Source organism: Apis laboriosa, unplaced genomic scaffold (genome assembly GCF_014066325.1).
Source record: "Apis laboriosa isolate Shangri-la unplaced genomic scaffold, ASM1406632v1 scaffold42_cov153, whole genome shotgun sequence".
Classification (NCBI taxonomy): Eukaryota; Metazoa; Arthropoda; class Insecta; order Hymenoptera; family Apidae; genus Apis; species Apis laboriosa.
In genome coordinates, this window is record NW_025223257.1 from 467,106 (window position 1) to 490,781 (window position 23,676).

General features: G+C 34.3%; 6 protein-coding genes and 1 long non-coding RNA gene across 8 annotated transcripts; 5 read left to right on the top strand and 2 right to left on the bottom strand.

Annotated features, from left to right (window-relative positions):
* Positions 1-199: 199 nt before the first annotated feature.
* Positions 200-2,300, bottom strand: LOC122716139. The gene is made up of 4 exons (XR_006346965.1): positions 2,159-2,300; positions 1,787-2,019; positions 1,246-1,458; positions 200-451 (listed from the first exon to the last, which is right to left on the bottom strand). It is a non-coding gene; the product is annotated as an uncharacterized LOC122716139 (long non-coding RNA).
* Positions 496-2,895, top strand: LOC122716138 (odorant receptor Or1-like). The gene is made up of 4 exons (XM_043938928.1): positions 496-1,568; positions 1,692-2,081; positions 2,167-2,371; positions 2,588-2,895. Exons 1-4 carry the CDS (start codon positions 1,207-1,209, stop codon positions 2,750-2,752), a joined length of 1,122 nt encoding a protein of 373 aa, XP_043794863.1. The 5' UTR covers positions 496-1,206; the 3' UTR covers positions 2,753-2,895.
* Positions 2,896-3,959: 1,064 nt separating this feature from the next.
* LOC122716142 (tropomyosin-1) lies at positions 3,960-10,026 on the top strand. The gene is made up of 7 exons (XM_043938931.1): positions 3,960-4,180; positions 6,538-6,825; positions 7,112-7,245; positions 7,332-7,520; positions 7,601-7,676; positions 7,741-7,873; positions 9,642-10,026. Exons 2-7 carry the CDS (start codon positions 6,586-6,588, stop codon positions 9,722-9,724), a joined length of 855 nt encoding a protein of 284 aa, XP_043794866.1. The 5' UTR covers positions 3,960-4,180; positions 6,538-6,585; the 3' UTR covers positions 9,725-10,026.
* A 3,020-nt stretch (positions 10,027-13,046) lies between these two features.
* Positions 13,047-16,294, bottom strand: LOC122716141 (protein AF-9). Of its 2 annotated transcripts, XM_043938930.1 has the most exons (4): positions 15,937-16,294; positions 15,471-15,856; positions 15,118-15,386; positions 13,047-15,044 (listed from the first exon to the last, which is right to left on the bottom strand). In XM_043938930.1, the coding sequence occupies exons 2-4, from the start codon at positions 15,607-15,609 to the stop codon at positions 13,230-13,232; spliced, it is 2,223 nt and encodes a 740-aa protein (XP_043794865.1). In that variant the 5' UTR covers positions 15,610-15,856; positions 15,937-16,294; the 3' UTR covers positions 13,047-13,229. The 2 variants fall into 2 exon arrangements, with proteins under 2 accessions (XP_043794865.1, XP_043794864.1); XM_043938929.1 differs by having other exon boundaries at positions 15,471-16,294.
* A 79-nt stretch (positions 16,295-16,373) lies between these two features.
* Positions 16,374-17,297, top strand: LOC122716144 (biogenesis of lysosome-related organelles complex 1 subunit 1). The gene is made up of 4 exons (XM_043938933.1): positions 16,374-16,598; positions 16,688-16,760; positions 16,824-17,041; positions 17,125-17,297. The coding sequence occupies exons 1-4, from the start codon at positions 16,538-16,540 to the stop codon at positions 17,157-17,159; spliced, it is 387 nt and encodes a 128-aa protein (XP_043794868.1). The 5' UTR covers positions 16,374-16,537; the 3' UTR covers positions 17,160-17,297.
* A 159-nt stretch (positions 17,298-17,456) lies between these two features.
* LOC122716189 (splicing factor 3B subunit 4) lies at positions 17,457-19,240 on the top strand. Its single transcript, XM_043939045.1, has 4 exons — positions 17,457-17,490; positions 17,752-17,835; positions 17,916-18,190; positions 18,279-19,240. Exons 1-4 carry the CDS (start codon positions 17,457-17,459, stop codon positions 19,125-19,127), a joined length of 1,242 nt encoding a protein of 413 aa, XP_043794980.1. The 3' UTR covers positions 19,128-19,240.
* Positions 19,241-19,892: 652 nt separating this feature from the next.
* Positions 19,893-21,660, top strand: LOC122716143. Its single transcript, XM_043938932.1, has 3 exons — positions 19,893-20,114; positions 20,292-20,508; positions 20,896-21,660. The coding sequence occupies exons 1-3, from the start codon at positions 19,893-19,895 to the stop codon at positions 20,910-20,912; spliced, it is 456 nt and encodes a 151-aa protein (XP_043794867.1). The 3' UTR covers positions 20,913-21,660.
* The last annotated feature ends 2,016 nt before the right edge of the window (positions 21,661-23,676 follow it).

A 23,676-nucleotide genomic window follows, 5' to 3' on the forward strand; every position in this document is an offset into this window, starting at 1 on the left:
TTGAAACAATTCGATGATGAAAATGAAAAATTATCCATAATCCAAGCGAATCTACCAAAAATCTGATTATACAAAAAATTATTATTTCAAGTCAAAATTCTTAAATATTAGTAAAATTATATTTACCTGATTGGTCATAAAATTTGAACGAAAATTGATTATTAATTTGCTTTTCTCATTTATTTTTTTTTATTATGAAACCAATGTAAATTATAATCTATAATTCGTAATAAAAAATATCTTTCTCATTAATAATTTGCGCTTTCTGTTTTACAAAATTGTTCATAAAATATTATAAAAAATAATATCTTTTTTTATAATATTAATTATAATTTTTTTATAATATTTTTTTTAATTATCATAAAAAATAATATCTTTTTTTTATTACTTACGAATTTCAATTTCTCGTTCGTCGATTAATTCTCATCAATGCGCCGCAACCTTCTGTCTCCTGCGAACGATAACGGTAAACTGAGAGTCTTTCGTATTCCATACTCTATTGTTTATTAATTTTCGTTGAGGGGAGACATATAATAGTCGGTGACTCATTATCTATTTCCGGTTTCACAAATTCGACCCTTTCTTCATGTTTATCGACATGGTATTTCGCCTTCAATCGATTTATATTGGAAAATTCTTTCGCGGAAAATTGAAAATGTATCTATGATATATAATCGTGAATAACGATTATCAACCGATCAAATCGACAGTCATCAATTGCGAGACTTTAGAAACAAAACTTCGATTTCGATTGCAATTCTGTTTCTATTGAAAGTTTGAAACCAGGAAATAATTATCTTATCGTAACAATGGTGTAAGTATTGGTTATGTAATAATAATTACGATGCATTAGGCGGAGGAAAAGATCAATGGAAATAAGACTGGTCGAATCTAAGAAACGATACGCAGTCGAAAATAGTTTGTTCATAGTGCAACTATTAACAAGTTTTTATCGATTGTAATTAAACACCTCAAATCCGCACAATTAAATTTTTCTACGTTTCTATTTGTATCTTCTTCCGATTAAAAAATAAGAAAAAAAGAAGAATAAAGATACGTTTCAAATCCCTCTGACAAGATTCCTTTTTTTCGCCAACTTTTTAGAGAAAAATTTTGATACTTTTCGCTGATCTAACGTCGAATAATCTTCGTCGAGAAAGTTTTATCGTCTTTTAAAAGAGAGTTTAAACGGAAATAAGTAATAGAATGCACAAACTTTCTCTGTCGTTTGCTCTGCTCACTTACGGTGGCTATTGGAGGCCAACAAAATGGCCGGCTTCCTCGTACAAATATCACCTGTACAACGTTTACTCGGCATTCATGATTTTCCTCTTATATTTTATCACGTTCTGTACTTGCGTGGATTCGTTGATCAGCAAAAACTTGAAGACAATGAGCGAAAAATTTTCCCTCTGCATCTCGGTCCTAGGTGTTTCTCTCAAAGTGGCCAACTTGTTCCTTCAACGAGGAAAAATTATAAATATAATGGACAGTCTGACGAAGGAGAATTCCATTCCAAGGGACGAACAGGAGAAAATCATTCAACGAAGAAACGACAATTACGCAAGGTTTTTTTCATTAAATCGATAAAAATTTCTTCTCTGTCAAAATATCTCTTCACGGATTTGTTTCTCTTTAATCGTTTAACCTGTAGATGTAGCCTCGCTATCCGTAAAATTTTTTTCTTCCAGAAAACTGACCATATACTGCGAGATTCTGAACGAATCGGCAGTGTTCTTCGCGACCGTGGGTCAATATAAAACATTCATAAATACCAGGACATTACCCGTATCCGATTGGATACCATACGACTTATCCTCGTCAGAATTGTACACGATATCCCTGTTGTATCAAACAGTTGGACTGTTGATCTGTGCGAACGCGAGCGTGGGCAACGAGACCCTGATTGCCGGATTGATGATACAAGCTGGCGTGCAGTTTGACATATTTTGTCATCGAGTACAAAATCTGTCCTCCCTGTTGACGGTAACAAGAAACAGCAACGTGTCCAGAAAGGATCTGAGGATAAGATACAATAAGATTATTGGGGATTTGGTTCGACATCATCTTGAAGTATACGAGTAAAAATATATAAATTTGCCATTTTTATGTATTTAGTAATAGCTAAAAATTAGAAACGATCTCGTATTACGATTACCATTACAGATTTGTCCGAACGGTGAACACCGTGTTCCAGTACATGATTTTTCTACAGTTCTCCATAAGCTCGGTGGTTTTGTGCCTGAGTATCTACAAATTTTCAACGGTAGATCCGTTGAGCATGAACTTCGTCTGGAGCGGCTTCTATTTGTGCTGTATGCTTATGCAGGTGTATTTATACTGCTGGTTTGGGAACGAGGTGACGTTGAAGGTTGGCACTGTCTTTCATTTCTACTCGATTATTATATGCTCGAGTAACATTAACACGAATAAAAAATTGATAGACAGGTGGAAATGAATATTTTCGAATAACAAAACGTTGATTAATTGCACAAGAATAATAATTTTTCAATTTTTCAATTACGATGCGATTTGTCTACGCGTTAATTTTTTTCGTAATCAATTCGTTGGTTATATATATTTATAGAGCAATAAAGTAAGCGATGCTATTTACGAAATGGATTGGACGATACTTCCTTCTAACGTAATGAAGGATTTATTGCTCGTTATAGCAAGATCTAAGAAACCGGTGAAAGTAACCAGTGGTCAGATCTTTACCTTATCCACGGAATCCTTTATGAAAGTTAGTTGAATAGAGTCGAACAAATGATTAAGCTTTGTTGTGTTATAACGATTCTAATCAATTGTGAATTGTAGATCATGAAAATGTCATACTCCTCGTTCAATATTTTGAAAAATTCAACGTTGAAGTAAGAAAATTCAATCGTTACTGCTTTAATTTTTACCTATATATATATAATTTATATATTATAATATATATATAATTACCTATATATATATAATTATTCTCGTTCCAATTGTACTTTTTTATAATTATCGTAAGAAATATTTGTGTATCCTTTTTTATCGTAGCGCATTATCACACACTTTCATCGATGTATCTACTCATCACAAGCAGAGTGAAATAAAAAAAAAAATAATAAAAAGAATTGATCATCGAGAGTTGTATCGATAACGAATTAGAAAAATCGGTCATCGAGTATCCATCCACAGAATTCATCATTCATGATATTTTAATTTTATCGCATTGTAATCCAAGGCAGAGATTTTTAATAGAATTAGTCGAGACAAGTTGAACAACTTCTCTACGTTTAATAAATTTCCCTCAATTTTTTTCAATGCTCTGTCCAATGTCTCTGGCTTACTTACTCAAAGCCACCATATTTTTAAGCATTAAGAATTTTTAACAATATTTTTATCCGACTAGAATGATGTTACGCAAGTTTATTTATCATTCTGATTGATTGCTCGATCGTATTCGGACGACTAGCGCGAAAGGAGGATAACTGGAGGAAAGTTGTGATGAACTGATTCGAGAAGCATTCAAAGCATTCAAAGCATTCGCTTTGGAAGAATCGATTTCTTCGTGATCATCGATAATATTACACGTTTATCGCCTTTTTTCAAGGTTGGTTACGCGAACCACTATTCCAAAAGTTTATTGTTTCTGCCCCTCCGACTTGTAACTAGTTAAAAGTGTGCTGTTCGGTGTATGTAATCGAAATACTCGAAAATAATAACGATCGACGAGATGTTTTCGATTTCGATCGTGCGTCGAATGGCCGGCGAAAAATTCCTTATCAAAAATTATAAAATAAACCTTCTCTAATTATTCATTAGATACAAAAGTATATCATATCTTATCATTACTAACCAAGTATATATCTCGAATCATCGACGAAGATAAAACCGAAACATAGTAAATGGAAACATCAGTTTCAATTTCTCTGGTTTCGTAACACATCGATCTATATAAATTCGATAAAATCGATGGATCCAGCTAGCCTGTTCCGATCGAAAGGTGAGAGAAATTTTCGAGGAGGCGCGAGCAGAAAATAAACGTGCAGGGCCCCACCCCCGTAGAACTTTCTGTGGCGGTCCATTTTTGGGCTCCCCACCTTGGGAGCTTCGCTTCGATTACCGCGTCCTCGCCGAGGAAGAAGCTTTTCGAAGCACCCTCGGGACACTCGACTCGCGCCACTCTACTCGCTCGGGTTAGGTAAGTGAATTATCACGAAGATTCATTCTCGACGATCGCTTCTCCTCTATTCTCTACCTGTTTTTCTTCGCTTCGTTGTCGATGATGACCAAGCTTGTTCCGATATCTTGTGTTCGCGACGCGAGTGTGACAGGAAGAAAGAAAGAAAGAAAGAAAGAAAGAAAGAAAGAAAGAAAGAAAGAAAGAAAGAAAGGAAGGAAGGAATGAAGGAAGGAAGAAAGTATGTGGATGAACGTGTGCGTGGGATTTTCACTCGCGCATAATTTACAAACACGTGGAGAGTTCGAGACGTTGAAGACTTTGATCTTCGACGAGAGGAGCTTCTTTGGTGAAAGAAGAGTATAATTCGACTAATCGTTAACTGTTTCGTTGCTACGAAGATAAACGACTGCTACTAATGGAGCTGCTTCGACGACTAACAAACGTTTCGAGAAAGAGCATCCGTTCGAAACAGTGTCACAGTTTAGGAAGGCTATGGATTTAATACGCTTTAACTTCGAGGAATTTTCATCTCGAAGGCTTTGTAGGCAAAGCTTTGATGTTTCGCTTTGACAATGCTTGTAAGTAGCTTTAATCCTGTAACATCGCTTAACAAAATTTCTTCGAGTGTAAAGTAAAGCTCTTTTATACGATAAGATTTTTTTTGTTTCTTCTAATCACGAGATAAACCAGATAACAAACCAGATAACAAAAGATATCCGATAGAAGCGTAAACGAAAAATCCTGAAAAGAACGAAATGTTCTGTTCCACTTCAACGGCAAAAATAAACCGGTTGCCATCATCGAATCGTTTCGTTTACGTCTGCTATTTTCAACCGCAGAACATTCAACGCTTTCAGTCACGATTCCGTTCGTATTTTGAAAAACTAAGATCGATATCGATTGTGATTATCGATCAATTATCGATAATTAATTGTAATCGATGTTAGTACAGCGTATACACCAAACTATCCACTATCGATCAAGCCAGTAGTTTTAGTGATTTAAATGCTTGCAGGAAGATCGACAGGAAGCGGAACGCTTTCGCCACATATTAACCGCTGCCAATTAACAACAGCATTTTTAACAGCTTCGAGCAAATTTGCTTTCGGATTTAACGTAACGCAATGTCGTAAGTAGCATTAATAACAATTCAATCTATATTAATTAATCCCTCAAATTAATCCCTCGGCCATTTTCTAACGCGACCAAAATCCACCTATTAAAGATCTAACGATACCTGCCCGAGATTAAATAACTCGAAGAATCCGTTATTGTTATTGACCATCAAGGATCCGTTTTGTCACGTCACTTTGGCACTCGTGAAATGTTGAAACTTTCCAGGTGCTATTAATATCGAGAAAAGAGGGTCGAACGTAGCCCCATTCACCCGAAATCGAAATGCTTCTTTACTATCTCGTATCGTTCCGGAAATCCTATCTAAAATCCTATCTTTAATCGATTGAATCTCTTCAACAACAGAGTTGTCCAAATAATGCAATTGTATATAATCAACAATGGATACTAGATCCGGACGAGTGATACCCTTATCAATTTCAAAATAATAAAAATAGAACGCGATGAAAAACTTGTGCCTCAGGGTCGGTCGTAAGAAATCCTAAGAAACGAATATGCAGGATCGAGATCGCGAGATCGCGAGGTGGCGGCGATGATTTCGTAAATGCTATTAATACGCGGCAGTTAGATCGAATGTCGGTCGTTGGTGGCGGCCAAGTAAAGCCCGTTCTTCTGGGTTACGCTCGTGCTTTTTGGCCTCTCGTCTCCTCAACGCCGGCCGCCGTCCTCTCTTCGTCGTTCCGCGCATATTTATAGAGCCCGCCTATGGATGCTATTTCCGTAGACGCACCGATGTGCCCCGTTCCTCGTCATCGCGAAGCCGGACGAGATATCATCTGCCTTCGAATTATGACTCGCGCAACTCGCTCAATTCGTGAAAATATACGCGAGCGTATTTCGTCCACGCGCGCTCCTTCGCCTCGTTTTCAAGGCCAATTATTACAGTCACCGCCAATTATTCCATCTTTCACGCGAAAGAATATTTCGAAAGAATATTTACGACAGCAAGGGGACGACCGATGGTATCGTTGAGGTGCCGAGGTTATCTTTATCCCAAAATACCCATTTCGACACCCGTTCTCGTTTCTGTTTGGAAAGTAGGCAAATTTTTAATTATTAATTTAATCCTTGTCGAGATAAGGATTCTGAGTATCGTCATTAACGGAAAAGGAATGCGGCAAATCGCCATACCTGACTGCCATCGTTTGGAACTTTCCTATACCTCTAACGCTATCTGATCCGAATGAGATTGCACGATCTATCGGGCGGTCGTTAAACGAAAGGAAAATGGGAAATTTCAGCGAACTCGATAGTTTCTTGAAGGAAGGGAAAAAGGAAAAGCCGCCACCATGGACGCGATCAAGAAGAAGATGCAAGCGATGAAGCTTGAGAAGGACAACGCGATGGATAAAGCCGATGCCTGCGAGGCGCAGGCGAAGGAGGCGAATATGCGCGCGGACAAGGTGAACGAGGAGGTCGGCGAATTGCAGAAGAAGCTCGCCCAGGTGGAAGGCGATCTCGAAGCGAACAAACAAAATTTGGAACAAGCGAACAAGGATCTCGAGGAGAAGGAGAAAGCTCTGACCAACGTGAGTATGTTCCTCCCCATTTTTCCCCAAATTTTTTTTTACCCGACCTCTCTCGAAACGAGCGAGATCCAATTTATCTTGGACCAGATCCAAATGAATTTTTCGCCGGGAAATTTTATTTATATTTATATACGATGGTTCCTTCAAGATCGATGAATCACACGAGGTTTTACGATGGCACGATCTTACGAACGACGCCTCGTAACTTCGAAGAATCGTTCCTTCCTCTTTGTTCCTTCGTTTCTTTTTAGAGGGTCAATGAGTCACGGGAACGTTTTAATTTCAGGCCGAGTCCGAGGTCGCCGCTCTCAACCGAAAAGTGCAACTGATCGAGGAGGATCTGGAAAGATCCGAGGAACGATTGAACACCGCCACTGCCAAATTGGCCGAAGCTTCTCAGGCCGCTGATGAATCCAGCCGGTAAATCTCTAATGAAATATCAATGGATCGTAATATCGCGTCGATAAGATAAGGGGTGGAGCTACGTTAACGAAATGCAATTGCAGTATGTGCAAAGTATTGGAAAATCGTGCACAGCAGGATGAAGAGAGGATGGATCAGCTGACCAATCAGCTAAAAGAGGCACGTCTGCTTGCCGAGGACGCTGATGGAAAATCGGACGAAGTATCGCGAAAGCTGGCCTTCGTTGAAGATGAGTTGGAAGTCGCTGAAGATCGAGTCAAGTCTGGTGAAGCGTGAGTCTTCTCAATCCTCGAAGATCACCGGCCAATGAATTAATTATTTCCACTTAAATAGTTCCGTCTTAACGTTACAGCAAGATCATGGAACTGGAAGAGGAACTGAAAGTCGTCGGTAACAGCTTGAAATCTCTGGAAGTATCCGAAGAGAAGGTAAGATTTATCGCGTCTCTGTAATTTCCATGAAATAATTCGTTTTGGATTGGGATACGATTAGGCCAATCAAAGAGTCGAGGAATTTAAACGTCAGCTCAAGACCTTGACGGTGAAACTAAAGGAGGCCGAAGCTCGCGCTGAATTTGCTGAGAAAACTGTCAAGAAACTCCAGAAGGAGGTCGATAGGCTCGAAGGTAAGCTTTTAATTTTTTTTTTTTTCTTTTTCCTCCATCTTTTGTTACGTCATGTTTAAATATAACGATTTAGATACTCAAATTTCAAATAAATTTTCAAAGCTCGTTTTATAAATATGCGGGTGGATTTATTTTTCTTAAAAAATATTCATTATTTTGTTACCGCAGAATATTTTCAGAGTGCTTTTGTACCGAATTTAAACGGGTATCTGATGTAATTTGGCAAAATGACAACAACGCTTCCATTATCCGATGTTCTACCGAAATTGAATATCAAAGATTCATAGTCAATTTGCCAAAATATTGAATATCGTCATACGAGCAATGATGATTCGGTTAATCTAGATCTTTAAATTGAATATATCTTATTATTCATTTTTACTCGTACAAATTGCTTTATAATTACAGAGATTACGAACATAATGTTCGTTAGTAAATATTCGTGTTAATGAACGACACATCATCGAGCAACATCACTGATTTTCTTTACAGACGTATTGCACCAGCAGAAGGAGAAACGCAAAACGATTTGCGAAGAATTGGACAAGACATTCTCTGAGCTTTCTGGCTATTAAAAAAAAAAAGAAAAAACAAAATACTACTCGTACTCATACTCGTTGCAAATTTTCTCATTTATTCCTGTACACGAAACATGTCTAGCCGTTTCTATCTCTATTACTTTGTCTTTACTTTAAAAAATACATCTCTGCTTTAGCTGTCTTTTTTCTTTTCTGCTGCAATAGCTTCCAAAATTGGGCTTATCGTTTTTTATCGTCGTTTTGATAAACTTTTTCTTTTTTTATAATCGAAAAATCAAGCTATGAAAAAAGCCACTTTATGTTTTTGTCCCTTTTTCTTGCGTATTCACACTCACATAAGATGAACATTTTTTTTTTTTCTTTTTTGATCGATCATCTTTAAAATTGTGTTCATTTTATATTTAATGTCTCGATATTTAATTGTTTCTTCATCGTCCGATTTGGGAGCGCTTTGCTTAACTTTTTTTGTAAGAACAGATTAATTAGTAATTTTGTCGTTTTACGTTGAGCATTGTCTATTAATATACGCGTACAAGAACACAATAGCACACAAGGCGCTTAACAGAATAAAAATAAAACAAAAAGCTTCGCACGTTTATATGGGCCATCGTCAGGTACATTTGCCAACCCCTCGCAAAACTGTTTGCCTTACATTCGTGCAAAGGTATACTACACCTCACGATTCTTGCATGCTTCGAGTAAAAAGTTGACCAAGTATTAACACTTTCTTTAATGTTTGCCTTCACACGATGCTTTTTGTGTCTGTGCAATTTTGTATCGTGCAAGCACACTATCGACATACACCGCGTCGTTACGACGTTCTTAAATTTTTAAACAAGGCTATATTATAAGTGTGCACTTTTTTTTTTCTTTTCCTTTTTTAGGATGAATGTCGTTGCATCAGATAATAATTTCTTTTTTCTTTTTTTTTTTTTTTTTTGTGTAGGGTTTAACACATCCCTTCGATAGCGAACAAACAATGACTTTTAAGTTCATTGAAACAAGTAGTTTATCGATTCGTGTTTGACCGGTAAACGAAAACTCATAACAACTTGAAAAATCATTTTCAATTCGGAAACGAATTGAATCTGTTTACCGGGCAAATGCACAAGGATCGAATAGAAAATACGTAGGATTGTTATTTCTTAGATGTAAAGAAAGTGATAGAGGTTTAAATTGGGATATATGTAAAAAAAAAAAATTCAACTATTCTATATCAACTTTTCCAGACGAATTGGGCATCAACAAGGACAGATACAAATCACTCGCCGACGAGATGGACTCCACATTCGCCGAATTGGCAGGATATTAAGTTACTTTGTCCTTTTATGCTTCCTATATTAATTACATGTCATGCGTGGGGATGGAACTAAAATGTTTCGCATAAAGGACTCTAAAACACGACCAATCGTTGCACGACAAATCAGCGAAAGAGGTATAGGCTGAGGATAGATCGTCGAAAATCGGATATCATTCGTCTAATTATACGACGTTATCGCGACGAAGATGGTCAATGTATGGAGATCCGTAAGGAATTTTACTCTGTTACACTGTTGTACGAAATATTACACAAGACCCAATAAACTGCTGTAATGTGGTATGCGTTACTAATTACAAGGGCTTTCAATAGATTTTTTTTTTTTATTGCAAAATTATTTTTACCTTTAGCAGGATTTCTCCGTTTCTTCTATCTCTATCTTTCTATCTTTTTTTTATCTCTCTTTCTCTGTGCGGAAAATATCATCGTCGTCTATCTGTGGAAAGAAACGGTGAGTATAAAAAAAATTAAATAATTATGAAATACAAATAGAAATAAAAATATACGATAAGAAATAAACGATAAGAAAAGAAAATGTATAATATCTTATAGAGGCACAGTTATATGAGATATTTATTAATTACCAAGGTACTTATTAAATGTACACTGAATGTATAAATGTACACCGAATGGCATATCAATTCAGGAGTGCTGCTCTTGTACTATATCTTCGAAAGTCATGATTAATTATATGCACGTTTCCTCTTATCTACTATTTACATTTGATAATATCTTAGAAACGTCATAATTGTGCATAATTTTTATACAATATTAGTCTATTTCAATGATCCACAAATATTTGGGACCATTTTATTTTGATGAATGTACCTATTTAGACACATATGACACGCCAGATATCTAACTCATAGTTAAAACTCAAGCATGCAAAACGAAAATATAAAATCTCGCCTGTAAAATATGAATTTACAAAACAGGAAAGATAAAAAAAAATAGCACACATACATTCAGGTAATTATCATTATTGTATATAAATATATATGTGTATATATATATATATATATATACACACATATATATATACATATGTATATATATATATATATATATACCAAAAAACTATAACAGTCAAAAACAACGAATACGAACAATTCAGACATTCGGCAAAAAAATCTTTCCCATTCATCACATTTATGACATACTCCTCATTACTTCATCGATAGAATGAGAGAATTCAAATTATTTCGTGATATACACTTTAAAATAAGCACTCGAACATTCTTTTTTTTTATATATCCATTAGTAGAGGATTGAATAAAATATCTTTTACAACAAACGGCATTTAAACTCTTAACATTTGACTAACAAAGGATAGTATGCTTTTGTAAAAATTTACGATTCGAATGACCGGTTAAAATTGTTTAATTAATAACAATATAAACGATGTATCGATAATCTGAATCTAAGATCAGAATAAACATCCTGCAGGTTCTAATAATGCCCTTGCTCTAAAAGAATTTTTTTGATTCATAGCATGCATTTGGCGAATACATTAACAATAAAATAAATATAAATTGTACGAAATTGTTTAAATTTGTACATAATACGGATTAAAAAAAAAATATATTTCAACATCTCGAATGATTAATCAGTTCAATTCACTTTTCAATTTACTTAACAACAACCTCATTGTAGTCTTTGTTTCATTTCGATTTTCCCTTTCTAACATTAATAAATTAATGTTACAAAGGTTTTGGCAACGCGTTGTTCGAGTGTCGCAAAAACGAGCATAGAAAATGCTTAATACATATGGTGCCAACTGGCGCCGATTGAAATACTTTCTCGTTTAATCGACAGTCATTCCTTTTTCTAATACAATAAATAACTGTACTGCAAAAACTATAAAAACTACGACGGTATTTATCTAATATACAATCTTCATTATACAAAACATTAGACTATTTGGTGTATTAATTGCACGCAACATCATGACCGCTCTGTGACATTTTATGATCAAACGAATAATATGAAAAAAAAAAAAAAATGTTTCTAATGCCTCGATAATACATTCACACGATACGAATCGAATATATCGATGTAATTTTCGCGGTACTTAATTCGAAAAGGATGAAAAGACATGACAGGTACGTGCTGTATTTGTGAAACGAAATATCGATTTTCACTCGAATTAAATTCAACTCCAATGCATCGTGAGACGAACAGATAGATGAAACATTGACGCGTATAAAAAAAAAATTTATAAAGAAAGTTATGATATAGAATATATCAAAAAAATTAAAATTCTTTTTTAACATTTTCGATCTTTTTAACGTTGACGTATCAATGTTATTTATACTCGATCCAACTTAATAATACTTAAAAAATACTCTGTACATGTGAATAAAAAAAAAAAAATTGCATTAAATGCATTCTATTACCGCGTGTCAAATATTTCTGAAAATTTCTCTTATGAAAATTTGTGGAAACAAGTTCAACGTTTCCAATGTAAAATAATAATAATAATTATTATTATAAAATAATAATAAAAGAATATGCCGATGATCACATAGGATATAAATTACCAAATGATTCTTTCGCTCACTCTTACATTAATTATATCGCATACGAAAATATCAATAAATATAATAGGTGTCTTCGGTTCAGGCAGATGAACCTACGCTAAATTCTTCGCGAAATATCAAGAATATATCTATGTTACAAGGCAATGTGATGCACAAAATCTTCAAACGACCCGACTCCACCCAATTACCTTAAAAAATCAACATAATTTTTTATATTTACGACGTAAGAAATCAAATATATATTTATAATATAAATATACATATATGTAGGTGTATATATATATATATAAATTTATATATGTATATATATATATATATATATATGTCGAGTCTACATAACATAAATAAATGCACTGTAGACCACATTTTAGTGTTCCCCAGAAAAATGATAAATACTCTATATTATACGATAATATAATATAGAATATCACAATCTATGTGCATTATTACACATATATTATTATACATTATATATTATTTATGTAAAAATAACGAATATTAGAAACATGTAAAAAGATTTTAGAAACATGTAAAAATATAAGATATATAAGAAAATAAACTGATCTAGTGAACAATGAAGAACATATAAACAATATATTACGTCTTATTGTGATACATAAAATTTTGTTTTTACACATATTTTCATAATCTAATTGAAAATATGCAATTGAAAAAAATTAAGACGAAATTTCAATCATATCTCTAGATAAAAGATAAAAGATAACTTCTTTTCCTTTTTTATCAAGAAAATTAGTATTTACAAAATTCTTCTGGGGTTTTACTTGTTTTTTTATATATGTGTATATATATATACACACACACACACACACATATATATATATATATATATACACATAATACGCGAAAGAATTTCTCTTATAAGTTCAAATAACTTAACGACTTAATATACATAGAATAACAATGTATATAATAAACGATGTCATGATTTAAGCAGATGGTCACGATGCGAAGAATTGTTGGAGACGCTGTACCGTTCTACGGTCCAGAGCACACAAATCAAAGTCAAATGTTTTCTTCGTAATCTCGTATTGACCAGTTTCTGCAATTACTTGAACAACTCTTTGTAATTCTTGATTATCTTGTAAAGTCATTATTTTTTGTTGCAAGTCTTTTAATTGAGACACATAATCTTCCGAAAACACTGGTGGTTCCCCCATATCTGAATCAACCAAAGTACTATTCGTGGAATCAGGTGCCACTTGTTCCACTTCTGCTTCGATATTTTTTTCAACCATTTGTTCTATGACACCACGATCCTCTTTATCTTTCATATGAACAGTTTCCTGATCTACCACAACGGGTGATTGACTCGAAGAAACAGGTTCTAAAGGGGGTGACGATGATTGACCTCTATCCTTTTCTCTTTTAACTACATGTTCGTCATCGCCTTTACTATCACTCCTTCGTTTTCTCTTTCGGGTATCCTTCTCCTCCCCTTTGCTTCCTTTAGGTCTCTCCCTTTTACTTCGATCTACTTTTTCTTTTTTAATATCTGGCGGGATTGTGGGTGAAAGAGCTTTCGCCATATCGGTTGGCGGTGTAGACACTGTTATATTTTCTACTTCTTTCTTAATGACAGGCACTGACAATTTTGATTCGGTAAAAGAATCATCATCTACGGATGGCGCTGAATCGCTACTATCCCTTTCCGGCATTTCTGCCAATAGAGTTGAAAGAGGATTAGCTACTGAAACATTAGGCACATTATTTTGCTTCTCTGTTGAAGATTTTATCCTATCACGTTTTTCTTTTTTATCCCTATCTTTACTACTATCTCGTTTATCTTTTTTATCCCTTTTCTTATGCTTATGTTTCTGCCTATCCTTATCACTTTTACTGTCCTTCGTTTTGTCGGATCTTTCCATTTTCTCTGATTTTTCTATCTTTGGCAGCTTATCATCCTTTGGTTTGTCACTCTCCTTCGGAGGTCTCGGCGATTTTCTTCCATCTTTCGTAGATTTATATTCTTGATTTTTTTCTTTCTCGGATTTTTCCGATTTGTCTGACTTATCATTTTTCTTTTCTATTATTTTTATAGTTTCTTTCGAAGAAGATCGTTCTCCTTCTTTATATTTATCTTTTCGTTCTCTATCCCGATCTTCTTTATGTTTTTTCTTGTCCTTTTTTTTTTCACTTTTAGAAGAATCGCTAACACTCTTACCATTATCTTTTATTTTATCTTTTTCTTTATATTTATCCTTATCTTTGTCAACTGTTTTTTTTAGTTCTTTTTCTTTTAATTTTGGAGAAGACGGTCTCTTTGCTGGAGGGAGAGAAGGACTAGAAGGTCTTTTTAATGAGATTGATGTAGGTGAAAGAGGTCTTTTATTAGAAGGGCTAGAATGACTTTTATTTCCAGGACTTGGAGGTCTTTTTGATTTTTCTTTATTACGAATTTTATCTTTAGATTGATCTCTAATTCTTTTATCTTTTTTGTCGTCTACTTTCTCTTTTTTATTATCTTTGTGAGGGCTCTCTTTGAGTTTTGTTTTATCCACTTTATCTGACTTTTCAGTGGTAATTAATGATTTAGAACTTGAGGATTTTTCTGATTGTATAGGTTTTTTAGTATCTTGAATAACTTTTGTAGGTTTTAAAGGAGTTCCAAATAGCTCAGCAAAAGAATTAGAAGTTTTTGATTCTATATTTTTGTGCTTTTTTGTATCATTTCCATTGATTTTTGGTTTGTTAACCATAGTTAATGCTTTACTTTCACTTTTCTCAACTGAATTTTCAGAATTAGATATGAGAACCTAATCATATAATGTTTATTACGATTTATATAGTGATTTAAGAACCTGTAAATATAAGATTAAATATACTTACACCACCACCTTTTAACAATTTCCTTTTGAAATCATCTGAAGGATTATTAATTATTTCAGTATGCTTTATAACACTAGTAATTGCAGGACCACTTTTTTGTAAATTAAGGTCATATAAAATTTCTATTTTTTTGCTACCTTCATCCTTGTTTTTTAAATAAATATGAATTGGAATCTCAAAACCAGCATAACCAGATTCTTTTATCACAAATGGTGGTTCTTTTATGATTCTCTTTGGTTTTGTAAATGTTTCATGTAATTGAAAAACCACTGAAATACAAAATAAAATATATCAGAAGATGATCCATTCTGTATATTTAAGTATATATAATATACATTAAAAAATATATTTACCTTTTTCAACATAGTGGTGAATATCAGCATTATCTATACCCCGCACAAATACTTCCCAATCATGAGTGTATCCTTGTGGAGTGGTCCGCATACGTAACATTGATGCGTGTCCACATTCTAATGTGATACGAATTGCCATTCTCTCATATGAAATTTTTGATACACACTTTTTAAAAGAAAAAATAGTGGAAGCTAATTATGCGGGTAAACACAAGAATTATATTACATTTTTATTGTGAATGAAAATCTTCACTATCAGGTCCTTCACAGAGTATTTGTAATGTTGTAAACCATTGTTCAGCAACTTATGCTAGATGTATAAGTTATGACAGTAATTCTTTCCTAATTTTCGTACTTTTAAGATTCTGGTACATCGTTTGGTTACACTTGTTTTACATAAAAAAATGAAACACCACATTAGTGTGGAATATTATGTTAAATGAGATATTTATTAGAGGCAATTTACCTCGTAAGAACTATGGTAATTCGATAATTTTTCTTAAGCCAAATTCGATTCGATTATCAACAGGTAAACTTTACATCAACTAGAACTAGTCGCCATACTCGTCATTCCATATATACTATACTAGAACAAAAAGCTCAATGTGTCGCCATCTAGGAAAATCTCTGTCCTCCATTAAACAATACCAATATCAATTCTTGATTTTATACAATTTTGTCCAATCCTTGATTGAGCACACACAAATGACACATTGTTTATTAATAGAACGTACTATTCTCACATATTTAAATATTGCTTATTGCTGAATTTTAATGTATGTAAATTGTTGAGATATTATTTATATATTATTTAATAGTGTAATATCTTAATTTTTATATTTATATTTAAATTAAAATATAATTTCTTTTGTTTTTTGATAAAATTAGTAAATATATTAATATAACATATTAATCGTAAGTAAATTTATTACAAACAATATATATTTAAAAGAAATACTTAAAGAAATCAATAATATTATTTATAATTTAATGAAGAAAAAGAATTCTAATCTTCACTATAAATGTAATCTACTGATATCTTATTAATACAAATTTCTTTATAAAAAATGTTATCTACTATTGTAAAAGAGCATCAAAGCAAACAAGCAGCAAGAAAAGAAAGACAAGGTAAAAAAAATAAATTTTTGATTTTATAGAAATTGAATAAAATTATGATTATACAGTGGATATTTATATATAATAATATTTTTTAACAGAACAAAAAAGAAAAGAAGCTGTACAAGCTGCAAGTAATTTGACACAAGCTTTGGTTGATCATCTAAATGTAGGGTGAGTTCAAGATGTCCTTTAACAAATATAATTATTTATTGAATATATATTTTTATCATATAGTGTAGCACAAGCATATCTCAATCAAAAGAAATTAGATGCAGAAGCAAAACAATTGCAACATAGTGCAACAAATTTTGCAAAACAAACACAATCATGGTTGAACCTAGTAGAAGCATTTTCTAGTGCATTAAAAGAAATTGGTGATGCTGAAAATTGGGCACGTAGCATTGAAGGAGATATGAGAACTATAGCAACTGCTTTAGAATATTCTTACAAAGGTAAATATAATCATTTTTGTTATTAATTTTTTATATATATATATATACATATATATAAAATTAATTAATTAATATACTTGTAGCTACTCAAGAAGCTCAAGGGACCAGTACTTCTTGAAAGCACTTCAAAAATGTACATTATGTTACAATAATATTTAAAAAGAAACTTAACAATAAGTGTTATAAAATTTAATATTGTTTTACGCTTGTATTATTATGTGTTATATAAAATAAATGGATTTATCATGTTTTTTTATGTTAAGAATTTATTTATTTAGTATTTAAAGTTTATAATAGAATTGAAATAATTAATTGATCACTGTCTAGGGATTTAGTTTGATAATGTTTTTAAAAACCAGGGTTACCAAATAAATTTAAGTAAATTTAAATCACTAGAAATATATAGATAGTAATCATGGCAGCAGGTCCTATTGCTGAACGTAATCAAGGTAAATTAAAATGTTTAAAGTATATGTAACAATATTTTTCTTTTTTTTCTTTGTAATTAAAATATTTATTTAAGTAATTTAATTAATCTTAATTACATTAAAAATTTTACGTAATATATTAAAATTAAAAATGTATCATATTAGGTTATGTGTTCATAAACATTTTGTAGATTAACAATTCTAGAAATTTCATTTATAAAATTGAATGTAAATGAAATCAGCTTTTTATATCTCGAATGAAATGTTTTCCGATGCTTTTAGATGCCACAATATATGTGGGTGGATTGGATGATAAAGTTACAGAGTCCCTTATGTGGGAATTATTTGTTCAATCAGGACCAGTAGGTACGTATTATATATATCCATTGTTATATTTTCTAATTTTTAATATTCGAATAATTAAATTTTCTTTATAATTTTTTCAGTAAATGTCCATATGCCAAAAGATAGAGTGACACAAATGCATCAAGGCTACGGATTTGTAGAATTTATGGGAGAAGAAGATGCAGATTATGCTATTAAAATAATGAATATGATAAAATTGTATGGAAAACCAATAAGAGTAAACAAAGCAAGTGCTCATCAAAAAAATCTAGATGTTGGAGCTAATATCTTTATTGGAAATCTTGATCCGGAAGTAGATGAAAAACTTTTATACGACACTTTCAGTGCATTTGGAGTAATTCTTCAAACACCAAAGGTAATATATATATTAATAATAATAAAAATTAATCAATATCTTGAAAATAAATAATAATTAATATTATTATATAAAATATATTTTTCAGATAATGAGAGATCCTGAAACAGGAAATTCAAAAGGTTTCGCATTTATAAATTTTGCTTCGTTTGATGCATCTGATGCGAGTATAGAAGCAATGAACGGTCAATATCTATGCAACAGACCAATTTCTGTTTCGTATGCTTTCAAACGCGATGCGAAAGGTGAAAGGCATGGTAGCGCGGCTGAAAGATTGTTAGCTGCTCAAAATCCACTAAGTCAAGCAGATAGGCCACATCAATTGTTTGCCGATGCCCCTCCATTAGCACCACCTCCAATTCCAAATTCAAACACAGCAACTCATCAAACTACTCATCATCCTCAACATCATGTAATGCACGGTATGGTTGTACCACCTCCTCCTCCACCATCAACACCAGGACCTCCAATGGGTCATCCACCACCACCACCTGTTCCACCTCCACCTTCGAGTGGTTTTCCTCCAGCGAGTATTCCTCCGCCACCTTTACCCCCAATGTCAATGGCAACTCATCCTCCTCTACCACCTGGAATGCCACCTCCACTGCCACCTATGCCCGTTCCAACGTCTCAAGCACAACAAACAACTCCCAGAATGATAGCGCCTCCACCTACTGCTCATTGGGGTGTAAGCGGACCACCTCAAGGTCAATTTCCACCACCACCACCGCCTTCATCCACTGGTGCACCTCCACCTCCACAATTTGGACAATTTCAACCACCACCTCCCCGACCACCTCCAACCTGGAGGCATCCACCACCCCCTCCAGTGTCTCAAGGAGGACCACCGCCACCTCCACCTCCACAGTTTCGACCTCCCTTCCCACCGAGAGGTCCTCCTCCTCCACCGCCACCTCACGATTCCAGTCAATATTAAATTTATCATTTTTTTCCTCTTCGATATGTTTAATTTAAAAACGTAATTTTGACTATGTTCTTATTGATTAACATAATTAAACTAATTGATTGTACAAATATTCTGTAAGACAAATTCGCAATAAATTTTTTTAATTTTATCTTATTTTTTTTTTTTTTAAATTCCAAATTCCTTTCCTCCTTTCCTTTCCTTTCTTACAATAATAGATCATAAGTTATCAATTTATCTTAATTTCTTAATCTAATTAGTTAATCTAACGAATAAAAACGCGGTCATTTAATATATCGATTAGGGAAGTCGCGTGTGAATAAGGACATGCCAAGTTTGTTCTATTGATTATTGCAAGCTTGACCAGTCCAGTCAGTGATAACAACGAACAGACAAATGAATAGCAAAACAGTTGTCTACGAGCTTGTCATCGCGTTGAAAGGATTCAACGTTGTTTCGTTTATACGGAACGGAACGAAAAGTAACAAGTGAACGTAAGGAAATCGTACGTCGCGTATCAAAAACCGGGTAAGTAAGGGGAACAGGTGTCTATTAAGTGGTAAATTAAGAGCATCGGCGTGCATTCTGAAAATAACGCGACTTTTTTTTTAGATCGTTCGTGACTCGATGTAGTTTCATCGATCCATGGAACGCATCCTTGCTTGCCTCTTAATGAAATCGAACCATTTTCAATCAATCCGAGATTTGACGATTTAAAATGGTTACTCATCTATCCAATATTCTATCCAAAGGAGAGAATCATGTTTAACTTGTGACATGGCTCGCTTCTACTACGAATGTAACACAGATTTAAAAAATTATACCGAAGACAGTGAAACTATCAAGCCTTACGCTTGTACATCCGACAAATATTGTTTGTATTGTTGTTGTAATTCGCAGTGTTGTTTATTGGTACAAAGACGGCCTCCACGACATTTTTGGGAAGCCTGGTACTTTTGGCTAGGCATTGCTTTACTCGCTGTTTTTATCGTATCTTCGGTAAGTGTGTCAATCATCCAATCATCGAAATTTGCATATAATATATTGGAAAATTGTGTTTGATAATTGTCATCTCCCTTAGAACTAACTCCTTTAATTTGAGAGCGTACTCGTTTAATTTCATGACCGTCAATTTTCTAAGGGATTCTTCGATTCCTTTCTTCTTTTTAAAATTAGGTGAGCAGTTACATAGTGAGTAATTGCAGACATAATATTCAAGGTGTACCACTAAGACATAGCGCACATGGGAATCGACGAAACGATCGAAACGGCGGTCATTCGACAAACAACCAAAATGAAATATCGATAAGCATAATAACTCCAACCTCGGAATTTTTCCCGTCGCACAGAAAAATGTTCGTGATCACCTCTCAACCAGCCGTGAATCATCTGAGTAAGTAGAAATCAAATGTCTGTAGAATTTTCTTGTAAAACGTCCGTGTGAGTGTTTAAAACTTTCGAAAGTCTGACCGAAATGCAACGATACTGCGTTCCATAAACTGCATAATTACGTACGATAAGGTATATATATAATGATGTTAACGTAAATACATTTCGTATCGAGCAATTAAGCTACAGAAGGGCGGGGAGAAGTAACTGCGAGCGGTTGAGAAGAAAGACGTAAGTGAGCAAAAGAAATCTCACAGCGTCGATAAAAGGGGGAGGGAGGGACAATCATTTTAATTTCTGTCCGAGATTCGATTAAAGTTGAGGACTGATGGAATAATTCGTGCAATTTCGTGTAATAATAATTTTGTGCATGCATTGATTTATATTGCAGCCCCTGTCGTTGCGTGAAGTCGTTTCATTTTAACGGAGCGATTATGTCGGCGAGAAGGATCCAGCGCAAAGAGCTGGAATCACATCATCCTATGGCGCTTTACGCGGTAATACTTCTTGAAAGACACCGCGTGTTTCATCGGCCTGTGGTTTGATCGGCTAGAACGTCATCATGGCCTCGTCGTTACATCGCGGGAAATATTTACGATAAATGCATCTTTTTTACTTAGCCCCAGGATATAATAACTATAAGCGGTTTAAACAGCTACCGATCACGACACCGACCATTCTGGCCAAATGAGAAACGATTTTACCTAAGAGCATACGCCTCGTAATGATCAATTTGACAGCGAAGCTAGTTAGATCGCGATCCAATCCCTACTTTCGTTCTTAACTCGCCACACGCGATGCGATCTTATTATATATCATGAAAACTTCCGGTCGGCCTGTTACGATTAAGCGATTTACCGTTTCAATGGGGGTGAAAAAAGAGAAAGAGTTTGAAAATATCGCAGGAATAATATAGGATCGGAAACCGATACCGTGAATACAATTTCTATCGATCGATATTTAATCGTTTCCAGAATTACAAATCATCGGACCTCTGTATTCGATTGGATCAATCGCTTCTATATTTTATATCGGAGTAATTTAGATTTTTTTTTTTTAAATCCTGATTCCGTTTGGCTGGGCGGAGCGCAACCCGATCGAAACTCGTTCTCGAGAATGGAAGTAACTACCATTAACAATTAAGAAGACACACTCGAACCCGGTCGACGTATCTGTCTGGGTACCAAGAAATCGGGGGCTAATTAAAAAGGACAATCGAGCGAATACAACTCAAGGCGACGTGTACTCTTTATCTTCTCGCGCATCTCTCTTACCCTCTCTTCCTTCCTCTTTCCGTACCTTTACATCTTTCTCTTTATCCGCTCAATTCCTCGTCTTCCTTTTCCCCGCGACTCGTTCCTACCGCTCTCTGTTTTCAGATCGATCCAGCGATAGCGGTTAATCGCGGTAATCTTCACAGAGGAGAGGAATCACGAAAAACTTTGCCGCTCGTCGAATCGTATCGCGGTGAACGCGGAAACATGCACGCATTTCAAAACGATAAAAAATGAAAATGATCACTGTTGATCATCCGAATCTGAAAGTTATTCGAGCGACGTGCACATAGATTTCTTAGAATCGATGCTCTCAGAGATTAGATCTTGTGCCACGTGCTTCGAATCGCCTTCGGAAAATGAAAGGATTTGATGTAAATTTTCATTGTCTCGTTCCATTTGCGTAATGATTGGCTGTGACAGCGTCAATTTGAAACAGCGATTTTTTCGCGAAGCAAAAACGTCTCCGTCTTTTTTTTTTTCTTCTTTTTCTCGAAATGTTAGTTACAGAAAATAATACGTTTATTTTAATACGAAATAACGTAGGTTACAATGTATAGTATATATATATATATATGAGATATATATATAGATCACGATATCTTTCTCACGCGAGAAATTGTATTAATTAATATGCATCGAAAGATACAGATACACGTTTGACATTTTGCACAAGTGTGATTGTAATTAGCTGCGTAGGATGGGAGTGGAAACTACTGTGCATGATTACCATAAAATTCTATAAATACACACGATTAATAATATTTTCTAACCTTCTTTTTAATTTTTCGCCAATCCCACGCTACAATACGGTTGCCCAATGTTACAACATGCAACGCCAGAGTTGAAAGATTTACACTTCTTGAGAAAATCCAGTTCTCACGATTGATTTAATTGGGGTTAATTAGACTACTTTCGTCGTGGGTGAAATTTTGAAACGATTCTATTCCTGGAAGAAAAGACTCGGAATTAGAGAAATTATAATCGAAAGAATCGGTTTTCAACTATATATATATAGTAGGCATGCACAGCGTATACGAGAGGAATTTAAATTGCCTACTCTTCACCTCGTTGAAATCGGTCTATTCGAGCAACGATCCTCGATGAACGGTTCGCGATACATCTCAATAAATTATCCGCGTGAAAGAAATCCTTGTGCTCCCTGTAAATCTTTTTACTGCGAACACTTGATCGTTCGCGCAATAAGAAGTAGCCGCGGAGCCGACTGCCGGCGACCTCGTTCAACTGTAACGAAGTGTCATTCCGATAACCCAAGCCAGCTTTTACTGTCATTCGACGGATGACGATAAAGAAATGTGCAACCAGCGGGGGCTCTGCTTAACGTTGCATGGACGGGAAACCAAGCGGGGAATTAAAGTCTCTCGTCTGCTTTACCGTTTCGATAACTACGATTAAGACGTTCGAGCACGACCCTAAATTGTGAATCGTTCGCGGACACAATTTTTATCCTATTCATCTCCTCGATCACCTAGCCCTAGATTATTTCGATCGTTGTATTTGGAAGGAAGTAAAGATGAACAAGTTGGATTAATGGGGCATTTCTTATTTCCATAGATTCCTCCCTTTTTTTCAAATGCATGCATTTTGTGGGTAATAGAAGAGTCGATTTTTACAACGTGAATAAGTAAACGATGTGAGAAACAAAATTAGAATTTAAATAAATAAATCTAAATATACATATATATATATATAAAGAAATAAATGTAAATTTATGTAATGAAACAAATATTGTAATATTTAAATATACGTTTTCAACACACGTGTAATAAACTTAATACAGCCTTAACACAGTATTATAGGTGATGTTATTCTATCGAATAAAATCGGTTGCATCTGGATGGTTGGAAATAGTATATCAAAGAAAGATACGAACGTGC

What these genes read in the sequence shown, in the direction of transcription:
- LOC122716138 (XM_043938928.1), top strand. Translation starts at nt 1,207, where the DNA reads ATGCACAAACTTTCTCTGTCGTTTGCTCTGCTCACTTACGGTGGCTAT. An exon ending in CATCATCTTGAAGTATACGA is followed by an intron (nt 2,082 to 2,166) that starts GTAAAAATATAT and finishes TTACCATTACAG; the next exon opens with ATTTGTCCGAACGGTGAACA. An exon ending in GGAACGAGGTGACGTTGAAG is followed by an intron (nt 2,372 to 2,587) that starts GTTGGCACTGTC and finishes ATATATTTATAG; the next exon opens with AGCAATAAAGTAAGCGATGC.
- LOC122716142 (XM_043938931.1), top strand. Translation starts at nt 6,586, where the DNA reads ATGGACGCGATCAAGAAGAAGATGCAAGCGATGAAGCTTGAGAAGGAC. An exon ending in TGGAAGTATCCGAAGAGAAG is followed by an intron (nt 7,677 to 7,740) that starts GTAAGATTTATC and finishes GGATACGATTAG; the next exon opens with GCCAATCAAAGAGTCGAGGA. An exon ending in GGAGGTCGATAGGCTCGAAG is followed by an intron (nt 7,874 to 9,641) that starts GTAAGCTTTTAA and finishes CAACTTTTCCAG; the next exon opens with ACGAATTGGGCATCAACAAG.
- LOC122716141 (XM_043938930.1), bottom strand. Translation starts at nt 15,609, where the DNA reads ATGGCAATTCGTATCACATTAGAATGTGGACACGCATCAATGTTACGT. An exon ending in TCACCACTATGTTGAAAAAG is followed by an intron (nt 15,387 to 15,470) that starts GTAAATATATTT and finishes TTTGTATTTCAG; the next exon opens with TGGTTTTTCAATTACATGAA. An exon ending in AATTGTTAAAAGGTGGTGGT is followed by an intron (nt 15,045 to 15,117) that starts GTAAGTATATTT and finishes TTATATGATTAG; the next exon opens with GTTCTCATATCTAATTCTGA.
- LOC122716144 (XM_043938933.1), top strand. Translation starts at nt 16,538, where the DNA reads ATGTTATCTACTATTGTAAAAGAGCATCAAAGCAAACAAGCAGCAAGA. An exon ending in GTTGATCATCTAAATGTAGG is followed by an intron (nt 16,761 to 16,823) that starts GTGAGTTCAAGA and finishes TTTATCATATAG; the next exon opens with TGTAGCACAAGCATATCTCA. An exon ending in TTTAGAATATTCTTACAAAG is followed by an intron (nt 17,042 to 17,124) that starts GTAAATATAATC and finishes ATATACTTGTAG; the next exon opens with CTACTCAAGAAGCTCAAGGG.
- LOC122716189 (XM_043939045.1), top strand. Translation starts at nt 17,457, where the DNA reads ATGGCAGCAGGTCCTATTGCTGAACGTAATCAAG. An exon ending in TATTGCTGAACGTAATCAAG is followed by an intron (nt 17,491 to 17,751) that starts GTAAATTAAAAT and finishes CGATGCTTTTAG; the next exon opens with ATGCCACAATATATGTGGGT. An exon ending in TAATTCTTCAAACACCAAAG is followed by an intron (nt 18,191 to 18,278) that starts GTAATATATATA and finishes TATATTTTTCAG; the next exon opens with ATAATGAGAGATCCTGAAAC.
- LOC122716143 (XM_043938932.1), top strand. Translation starts at nt 19,893, where the DNA reads ATGGCTCGCTTCTACTACGAATGTAACACAGATTTAAAAAATTATACC. An exon ending in CTGTTTTTATCGTATCTTCG is followed by an intron (nt 20,115 to 20,291) that starts GTAAGTGTGTCA and finishes TTTTAAAATTAG; the next exon opens with GTGAGCAGTTACATAGTGAG.